The sequence below is a fragment of the Hibiscus syriacus genome, unplaced genomic scaffold (assembly GCF_006381635.1).
Source record: "Hibiscus syriacus cultivar Baekdansim isolate YM2019G1 unplaced genomic scaffold, ASM638163v2 tig00117017_pilon, whole genome shotgun sequence".
Lineage (NCBI taxonomy): Eukaryota > Viridiplantae > Streptophyta > Magnoliopsida > Malvales > Malvaceae > Hibiscus > Hibiscus syriacus.
The window spans coordinates 5,924,537-5,935,583 of NW_024063526.1; the positions used below are offsets into that span (position 1 = coordinate 5,924,537).

Here is an 11,047-nt window from a genome sequence, read left to right on the forward strand (position 1 = left end):
TAATATTTAAAGTTAAACATAACTTAAAATGTGATTTTATTCGTATCAATTTAAGTTATAACTAAATATATTATAAAAAATGTTACATTTTAAGTTGAATCAAATTGAAAACGTTATGCTGTTTTTGTCACATTTTTAATCATGCCCATTTTCACCGTGCTTAACCTTAAATTTCACCGTATTTAACTTTAAATTAGGCTGTCTTTTTAGACTTTCCCTTTTTAAACCTCAACCTGCAATTTCCTCTGTGAAGCTCACTTTACGGTGTTAATGACACAAGCATCAAGACAGGGAGTTAAGGCTTTTCATACACCGTACAACTAATACACTTACAACAGATTCAGATCAGCATAAAGATGGGAATTAATATGGAGTTTGATCACAATAACCCTTTAATTTTCTAAAAAGCGCAACACAAAGGAAATTATTGACAAAATAGCAGAGCTACAAAAAAGATGCCTAACCTCCCACCTTTTCAAAGGGGAGCAAAAAACTAGCTTTCGAGTTCACTCCGTATCCAATCTTGTGCACACACGAGGGCTTGAATTGTAGTTGGAGGCAACGAGCTCCAGTTATGACCAAGCACTCTTCCCCCGGTGTCGAATATTGATTCTGATGCAACTTTGGATATGGGAATCGCTAGAATATTGCGTGCCATCATCGATAGGATAGGATACCGTGGAGTGTGAACCTTCCACCAATTCAATATGTTGAAATCGTTATTACGAGGAAACAGCGGTTCCTCCAGATACTTGTCTAGATCAAAATTAGAACCCACAGCTTCAGAAGTTTCATGAAGGAACTTGTCGAACCCCAGTAACATATCCCTAGAATCTTTTGCGGAACTGGGAATACAACTTGCTTGCCAATCCAGTCCCTGATCAATGGAAGAAGCTAAAGGGGAGATGATAGAATGTTCGTGGTAAAGCGATTTAATACACTCAAAAACTTCATCAATAAACACTGAAGCACTGTCGCCATATAATTGTGGGTAGTAATACTCCAAGAGCTTCATTTTGAATCGAGGATCTAAGATAGCTGCAACCGCTAGACCAACACTGCACTTATCCCAGAATTCTTCAAACTTCTTTCTCATCTTTAGAGCCAAGGAACTGATACATTCATCAGAGTTCTTGCACCATTCGATCAACTGCAAGTGAATATCACAGATCTCGGGGAAAAATATATTTACAGTTGGATACTTGCTTGTCATAATAACATTAGCAACTTCAACAAACAGCTTCAAGAAGCTAGTAATGGTACTCAGCCTGTCCCATTCTAAATCAGATGGGAGAAACTTCATGTTGACAGGGTCACGATCACGTAGAGTAGAGAAAACTTTCCTGAATTCTAAGGCAGCTTCAAGCATAAAATATGTCGAGTTCCATTTCAGTGGGTTATCAATACATAAGCATTTTTTAGTTTCAACCTGAACATCGTCAGCTAGCTCATTGAATGTAGCTTGTGTTGCTTCTGAGCTTTTAACATAGCGAATGCTTTCTCTTATTTTCTGGGTAACTTCACAGAGCGCTTCCAAGGCGTCATGGGCCATGCGGTTGAGAAGATCTATGGCACATCGAAAATCAAATAATTGACCATCACAATAAAGGAACCTATTTTGTGACAGCCGATCTCTGATTCTGCCAACAATGTTTTCACTGGTAAAACTATCAAATATCATAGAGAACAGCTTCCGATCTATATCCCAATCCATCAGACAATTCATTATAAACTCTGAGTGCATGTCTTCTGTATAAGAGGGATCAATGGCAACAAAATTCAAAATCTTCTTTTTTAACTGCCAATCCCCATCAATATAGTGTGCTGCCAAACACAGGTATGCACCAGCACCATCTGAAGCAGTCCACATATCAGCAGATACACTAATTTTTCCAGACAACTTATCAAAAATTTCATACACCTTTTTCTTCTCCTTCGCATAGATTTCCATGCAATCGGCTTGGACTTTATTACATGTCACAAGTTCAAACAAGGGCTGTAGATTCCTTACAAATATCTTGAACCCAGCATGCTCCACTATAGCCAATGGATAGTTATGCAATATGATCATGCGCGCAAGATCAAATTGGCTCCGCCTTTGACCCAAGCTATTACTACCGATGCCAACATGCTCATTTTTAATCTGTTCTTGTTCATATCTAAGATTTACAATACTAAGGACTTCATCCTTCTTCTGCTCTTGATCAATAGTTACAAGGGCAAGAGAACCTTCCTTTTTCTTCTCTTTAGCAGAAAAGTATTGAGCCACGCCATGATTAGATCTTCTTTGACACCTAATTAAATGGTTCCTCAGATGTGAGGTTCCACTAGTACTTGATCCGCTAAGTTTCTTCTTACAATGCCTACAAATGGCCACAAATGTGTCACCCTTTTTCACCCTATCAAAGTCGTTCCAGACAATAGATTTCAATCTGCTCGAATTTACTATGACTGAATCGGACATATCCATCACATGAACCTACTAATTTGCAAATGTGCAGATTAGAAACAAACTTAGTACCTTATACAATTAATGCAACTAAAAAGAAAAGAGAAGATTGCAATCATGAAGCCCGAAGAAAAAGCCGCATTTTTTATAGAAACAAACAATAGAACATTTATACAGGATATCATAACAATCCAAGATCCAAAAATATTTAAAACTGCTGAAATGTTCATAGCCTTTGCAGAGGACATGTCTAAAAAACATCAATATGCCTCTAACAGGAACATAATTACAATTCTGTGTTCGCATTTTCATAGGTCCCATTAAACCAATAGCAAAGTTTCCACACTGACGGTAATGGCAATTCCTAGAATTCTTTTTCTTTTACATGATACTAGAACAAAGTTGAACAAAAATTACGAAGGACGTGAAAATATAAGTTCCGTATGCATGCTGGGAGTGTTTCCATTAAATTTACATACAGAAGCTAGCATAGGTGAAATAATTTATAAATAAATAGAAATTCAGTGATGTAATTTGATAAAATTAAAGTTTTGGGAGATACATGAAAATCGACACTAAGATCAATGAACTAGAATGTAAATTATTCAAGTTGTGACATCTCTTATATATACAAGATAACATGTTAAATAGTATAACCAACGAGGATTTCATCATAAAACAACAGTTTAATGGAACAATCAGAAAACATAGCACCTATGAAAGATCCAAAAACTTTTTTTTCCCCATTTTTTCCCCTTCATTCCCTTAAAGTTTTTAAAAGAAATCTCATTCTATAAGAACCATACGATCTAGAATTTCAATAACAGATACAATTAACATGCAGTTTAACTTACAGTTTTGTTGCTTCTAAAATTAACCAAAAAAGTTTTAAAGAAAACATAACTAGGATTTAGAATTAAAAGAAAAAACAACAAATTAATTATGTTTCAATTTAGAGAAGGACTGCAAGAATCAGAGCCAATTTATTCCCATATAAAAAATAAAGTGAAAAATCCAGCAAAATTACAATTCATTTTCAGCATGATAGCAAGCACGAGAAATGAAAAATAATAAAATAAACGAACAAAATCACAAAGCAAGATGCAAGCACATTTCTTCAATAACAAAATCAAAATAGAAGTTCCAAGCAAAATCATATGTGAAATGAAAAGAAAAAAGGGTAGAACGTAGTACAGTTACGGGCAGTGGATTATATTGGGTTATATAAGCGGGTATCGGATCGGGTTGAGGAGCGCGTTCTCTGAGCCGAAGAGGGAACGGAGAGAGAGAATTAGCGGCCGCGAAGGGACCTGGTTTTATTTATCTAACACTACTTCTATACCTCCTTCAATCAAACGGCCGTTATTCTCTTTTGTTTATCATACGGTAAGGATTTTTTATTAAGCAAAGCGGTTAGGAGTTAATTAATTAATTTGTCTCAAACCTTCAAGCCGTAGTTAAAAACATAATAATTAATGTCAATGAACCGAGAAACTCAACACTTAAAAAAAATATCAAATATAATTGAGAGTCATTAAATAAATAATTAGTGACGAAACTAAATATTTTATTTCAAAAGGGCCAATTATCAAAAGTAATTTTAATTCATTTATTAAATATCATATATTTATACGTGATGTCATTAAATAAATGTATATTTATTAGCCATTTTTTTAATAAATTCTCCACTAAGATTTTATTGGAAGGAAAACGAAATGAAATTAGAATAGAATATTTTTTAGACTTAAATTGTAGATAAAACACCTAAAATATTATATGATTTTAAAATAAGAATTTATCTTTACTTATAATATAAAATAAGATTTTAAAACTGTTTAAAATATTATATGAGATTGTTGAAAAAATTTAAATTTTCATCCATTCAAATTTCGAAGAAAAATAAAATTTTGTTATCCTCTAATATATTTTATTTTATTTTAAATATTATAAAAATAAAAGAAAATAATAAAATCATTACTTGAGAATAAAATATAATATTAAATAAAAAAATAAAATGATTAAATTCATGTGTATATGAGTGATATATTATCAATATTTTTAGTTCTAAACTATTAGAAGTAAAAATTTAATATTATAAGTTTAATTTGATTACAATTTTGTCTAAAATCGAATTAGATTTATCATCATGAACGAGGAAAACCAAAACCCTAAAACACAAAAGTCAAGAAAAGCAAAAGGCCAAGTCATAGTTTCAAACACTAAAGAAATCACAAGCAATGTCAAGCTAAGCTCTCAATTTGCTGCCCTCCAAATTGTAGTCGATCACACAAAGAAACCACCAAAGGACAATACTCGTGCGCAACCCCCAAATGCTTTTCCACCCCTCACAAGAAATCAACTACAACTCTTTCCAATCCTAACTCAACAGTAAAGGGAGTCGTTGTCAACGTACTATCCCTAAATCAAGAGTTGGTATAGTTATAATATACCAATATGCATATGAATTGCCTTAAGGACATAAAATAATAAAATACTATTAAACTCTTGTATAACATTCTAGGAGAGAGAACATACGATATATTAGTAATTGAGAGAGCGATCTCACCTATTTTTATTATAATCGATAATAATGATAAGATAACCACGTGATAATAATGATATATGTGTGATAACCATAAGAACCTTATGATGAAAGATTTGATAAGACTTATACCTTTGATTGACACCTGGGAAACGATAAAGACACTTGAGCTACTTATATGTATGACGATCGCCTAAAGTATAAGTATGTGAAATATCCGGATATATCCCCAACAATGCTAAGGCACTTTAGTGTCACTGCTAAGGCACTTTAGTATCAGTGCTAATGCACTTCTGTATTATTGTTGAGGCACTTTAGTACCAATGCTCAGGCACTTTCGTTAATCGATGACAATGCCACTATATATATATATATATATATATATATATATATATATATATATATATATATATATATATATATATATATATATCGATGTTTTGCTATGTCTCATGCTTATTGCATTTTGTCATTGTTAGGTATTGTGGTTAGAGACCCAATATTTCTATACTCTTGGCGAGGCTCTTAGTAGAAGACTAAGGGGAGCATAAGGCTCAAACTATAGCGATAGAATAGTTAAACCTTTAGTTGGTAGCACTTGATTATGCTCATGCATGTACCTATTGTTTATTACCATGTCTTCTAGCATGCTTATGTTTATGAGAATCATATATTGCTCGAGATTAGTGATTATATTATTGGGCTTGGTAAGCACAGCGTTTGGATGTTTTCGTTTGTAGGTTAGTACTTTGAGCCGTTCAAGGAGCACTGTCGTAATAAGATTTCCAACATTCCTCTCAGAGTACTGTATGGTTTCTTATAGTGGGCATGTGTATTCATAGGACCCTTACTTGTGTATTTGGAGTTGTAAACTTTACATTGTATTATTTGATTTAAAACTGTGTCATGGAGTTCTAATTTATGAAAGATTTATACTTATTTTGGATATCTATTTTGGTAATCAGATCGTATTTGAAACTGAAAGAAAATTTGGTTTTGAATTTAGTGGTTAGCCACCTTGGTGGTTCCGTGTAACACTTTGATTACTAGATTTGCATCGACTTTCAATGTGAGCGTTAGATTTAATGGTATCAGAGCATCAGGTTGAGTCGGTCCTAAGACCCAATGGTCGATTTTAGTAAGGTGTCATTGAATACATGCCCTTAGGTATTGAAAATACTTTTATAAGACTATAATCCTGATTGTTCCTCTTTGTATCCATGTTTACTGAAGTGGTGATGGTTTTGGGTTTCGAGTGTAGTTTTAATTGTAGAATGGAGAGACATGTCTCCCATCCCAATAATTCTAGCGTTAAGTTCCTACATTGGGTAGAGGATTGCATGGTCTCAATGTTAGTGAAAGTCGTTAAGATAACCTTCTTTAGAGGATTTATTTCCACGCTTTAGGAAATGATGGACATTTTTGTAGATTATTGATTGCTATGAGTGTGACAACACCGATAGAGTATCTAGTAGAGAGACTAAAGAAGTTTAAGAAATTGAAATTATATATTTTAAGTGATGATGACTTGGTTTTAGGCATCAGCAGGTTAGAGAAACCATGAAGACTTTAAAGCAGCTTCTTCCTATCTCCGAGGGTAAACTAGAATGTGACACTAGAGGGTAAACTAGAATGTGACACTACGTTGCTTAAGAGTAACGTTATTGATTAGTGGGAGATTTTGGTTCTACAACTCGAGATGTCTATGTGTGATCATTCTCTAAGTGAGTGTAATGAAAAGCATGTCGACAAGGTGTATATGGATGTCTTAAGGATGTAGTCCTCCCAATTGGTTTAGGAGATTGTACGATGCTTGAGTACAAGAGAGATTTCCTTTGATTAACCTTATATGTTTTGGAATTGGTTTCAAATGAGTACTTAATGTGGAGAAGGTCTCATGAAGATCTTCATATAAGTAATCAAGCATAGAGGTACCCTATCTGTCTAAAGTATTCTCTAAGTTGACACGAAGGGTTAGGGCCGCAAAAAGAGTGTAGGTCATAAGGATGAGTTTAGTAGACGAAATCGATAGGCTGGATAAGAGGAATTTAATGTTGGTAGACCCATCCTAGTTGGTCGGCCAAGAGATCTAGAAGTTTTCATTAGCAAAAGAGGACAACATCAGTTCAGTCGTTATGATCGAGTCAAAGGTCGAAAGTAGTGTCTCGTAGGAGACCGTTAGCTTAATAGTATATGATAAGCGTAAATGGTTTCGACAGAGTTTCATGTATCTAGAGTGTAAGCATCGTGGAAAGTGAAATCAAAAGAGATGCTTGAGAATCTCTATGACGTATTTTAAAGGTGAATTCTTAGAACATCTTGTGAGAGACTATCCTAAACTGAAAAATGATACTAACGATCTAGTGTGCCAGAAGGTCTGCTCAAGAAGTGTCAGTGATATGATTGAATAGAAAAGTGAAAGATTAGGTCGACATGTTTCCAATCTAGTTGCGTACATCCTGGCTTGTTATATCTGTGAGGTTTATAGTGGAAGTTAACGTAATAGATTGGATGTCAAGTATGAACAATTCTAGCTAGTAATGTTGCATCAGATATGCGAGTTTGTGCACCCATTCACGGGGTCTACGTGAACTAAGTGGGAAAATTATTTATGTAGAAGATCCTAATATGAGGGTCTATGTGCCTAGTTAACGCGCCTTCGTGGATTTGACAAGGTTACCATAGACATTCTTCGAGTGCTTGGGTTAGGTTCGGTAGCTGACCTAAGTGAAGTGGTTAGCACGAGAGTTGCTTGGACCTCGAGGTTGCAAGTCTAGAAGGTATGATCCTCTTGGGATATCAAGTTAGAAGCGAGGATATGAGGATATTTTGTATCCTTAGTTGAGGGTTCATGTTACCGATCCCATAGAGTTTTGGTAATCCCAAGATCAACCTTGGAGGTGGATATCTCCATGAGAATTTTAAGAATACACAAGTTACTTTAGTCAGTGTAGTGGTTATCATGATTGTCATAAAATATCAGGATATAACTCGGTTAGTGCCAAGGCACTTCAGTTGCTAGCTAGGGGCAGATACCCCTTGTACTCATGAGTAGTAAGTTAGCCGGGAATATGTTTCTATACAACAGTTTTGGATCTCACCTTATATATTGAGGGTATTATGGGTAAGATAGTTAGTTACGAGTCTCGGGGTGTAGAGAACTCTTGATCGTTTCTTTTGAGTGGAGGTTTGACTCTAATGAGAAGTTTGTTGGTATAACCATTCACCTAAGTGACTATATGAGAAAACATCTAGATGGTTATTTAAGGATATGACTGAGGTAATGAGAGTGTGTCTCCGCCTCAAGAGTCGATGGTTCATGTGACCATATCTTTAGGGATTGAGTAATCCTAAGTTGGGATTTAGAGGTGTATATCCCCAAGAAAAGGCATTTGTGACATTGAGTGGTGTGCATTGCGATCATTGATTATGTGATGGATTACTCAAAAATTTTAACAATCGAGTTGAGATGTTATTTGTGTGGGGTTAATGAATGGACATTCCTAACATGAGTGCGTATAAGTCTCATCCTAGGTAACATTGTTAGTAGACTTGTAGGGTGTAAGTCATGCGATGTTGTGTAACCCCAGACTACACTATAAAGTATGCTTATGTGGTTAAATAAAGTTGGAGTTTTTGACCTCAAACTTCATCATTGTTATCTTCGTCTTGGTATAACAGCGTGATCTATATACGACACCTAGTTTCTTCTGATATCGAATGGCCCGATAAATTTTAGTGCTTAAGGCTAAAGGAGACCAAACACCTTAAGCTTTGGTTGCTTAGTGTTATCTGAGCTTGAAGATTGTAGCTGTTAGAGATCTTCGCTTTGTGTTGCATGCTCTCTAGGAGAGCTATATATATCTAGTTCACTAAGCAAGTAATCGATTCTCAGTTGTGGTTACTTTAGATACATGATTTAGTGATTAAAGTGTATATGAATTGTGAGGAAAATGGAGATCAATAGGGTAGAATGGATGAATATTGAATTAGAGTTACATAATGGAAGCATATAAATCGACGCTTAGGAAGTCAAGAGTTATCATCATATCTTCAGTGTACATCATAGAGAGTGTGGATGACAAGTGTCCGCAAGATCTCGATATGTAGCATGGTGAGTTACCTATGTTTAGTAAGAGAGACTTATAGATTTCAAACAATCGATTAACCAATTGGCTCGATTTAGATATCAGAAAGGGGTTTTATGGTAACAGTTGGAATCATGGTATAATATTACCCTCGTGAAAAATTCCAAGTACTCAGTATTAGAACAACTAGAAAGAGACTTAGTGATTTTATGGTCCTCGAAGTTTTTGCTCGAGGTTTGACATATGTAATATTCTTTAGAAAATTGTAAATCGATTTTGAAAGGTTTTGAGTTGCATGTCTTGTTACGATGACTTCTATCTCGAGGATCAATTTTGATAAGAATTTAAGTTCTTTGAGATTTCAAAGTGTTGGACCTATAGGTGGGTCATTGTTTAGTCTAAGTAAATTTTAAGGAAGAATTTTTCTAAGGAGGGGAGAGATTTAACACCCTAATTTTTGGGTTAGTAGTTTCAGGTTAACCCAAGAGGTATATGAACCTCAAGGAGTTCATAATTAAAGTTGTTGGGCTGAGTGTGGGATTGATTGGATGTGAACTAAGCCTAAAAAGGTTATAAAAATATGGATTTTACATATAAGGTAAAGTATGATGGACTAAAAGAGTAGTTATACCATTTTTGAAATTGAGGCTGATATTAGGGGATTTAGAATAGGTTTGAGCATTACTTTTGGGAGACAAAAGCTAAAGGCTTTGTGTCTTCTTCTTATATTCTCATTTCTCCATTTCTTATTCCATTTTCTTCTTCAATCTTCATGGATAAAAATAGTGGTGGTAAGGACTTCTTCTATGTTTCGTTTAGCTTTAAATTAGTCTTTAAGTCTTCTACCAACATCGTTTAAGGATCCAGGGCCTTGCTTTTCTTGTTGGTTAGAGAAAGTGGGTATGGAGTACTCAAAGGCAAATGAGGAAAAGAAAACAGGTGTAGATAAAGAAAGGAGCTTCATTTCAGATTCCTAAGCCAAGGTAGTGTATTTCTAATCCTTTGTTGTGATATGAATTTTCTAAACATGATTTTTTAGGGATTTGGCGTTTGAGCATATTTGGGGTTTTTATTTGATTTATGCCTAGATGATGATTTTATGGTAAAGATAGTGTTTTTATGGTGGTAAATTACCCTAAAAAATATCCTAAGATTTAGAAGTTGATTTGGGACCAAATTAGAGTGTTTGTATGACTATCACCATAGTCGATACAAAGACGCATTGTACCAGCTGGCGATAGTCATCAAAGATTGCCTTGCCTTTGCCACAGTGGTTCGATTGAGCTATGTTATATCCTTTGTTTCGAATTGAAGGATTAGAACTTGCAATTGCAGAATTTATGTTCAAAACTTTATTTGGATTCTGTTGACAATCTCAAATGTAGTGGTCCGAGGCTCCACACAAGTAGCATAAGTTATGCTGAGTCCCACATACACCAAGATGATGTTTTTTGAAAACATTGGAGGTAGGATATTGAACAATCTTCCCAGAACTCCTCGTACTATCTATAGAGACCATCGAAACTTAGGCTTAGAAACTGACTGAGGCTTTGGAATATAGTTGCTCTTTTGAGTAGAATTGTGAATGGATGAATTTTCCCGAATGTGTTTGGAATTCTTGACTACCAATGGGGCTTTTCATAACTCTTGGATCGTTTATCTTTCCAGGAACTGCCACTCTTATGTTTCTTAGAAGCTTTCATTTTTGCCTCCGTAGTGATAACTCGGTTCACCAAGCTCTGAAAGTTATTAATATCTAGGGCAGTAAATATAGGACTTAGCTCGTCATTTAGCTAGTCGATAAACATTCGACATTTTTCACTCTCCTTATTGATGTATTTCGACCCGTACTTGTAATATTTACGTAAGTCGCCCACATACTGCTTGATGGGTCGATAACCTTATTTGAGGTACAAGAAACGCTTCCTATGTTCAGCCAGATACTGCTCACTAATATACTTCTTTTTG

General features: G+C 34.9%; 1 protein-coding gene across 1 annotated transcript; it reads right to left on the reverse strand.

Moving 5' to 3' along the window:
- Positions 1-326: 326 nt before the first annotated feature.
- On the reverse strand, positions 327-3,744 carry LOC120195732 (zinc finger BED domain-containing protein RICESLEEPER 2-like). The gene is made up of 2 exons (XM_039197662.1): positions 3,644-3,744; positions 327-2,479 (listed from the first exon to the last, which is right to left on the reverse strand). The coding sequence occupies exon 2, from the start codon at positions 2,468-2,470 to the stop codon at positions 494-496; it is 1,977 nt and encodes a 658-aa protein (XP_039053593.1). The 5' UTR covers positions 2,471-2,479; positions 3,644-3,744; the 3' UTR covers positions 327-493.
- Between the last annotated feature and the right edge of the window lie 7,303 nt (positions 3,745-11,047).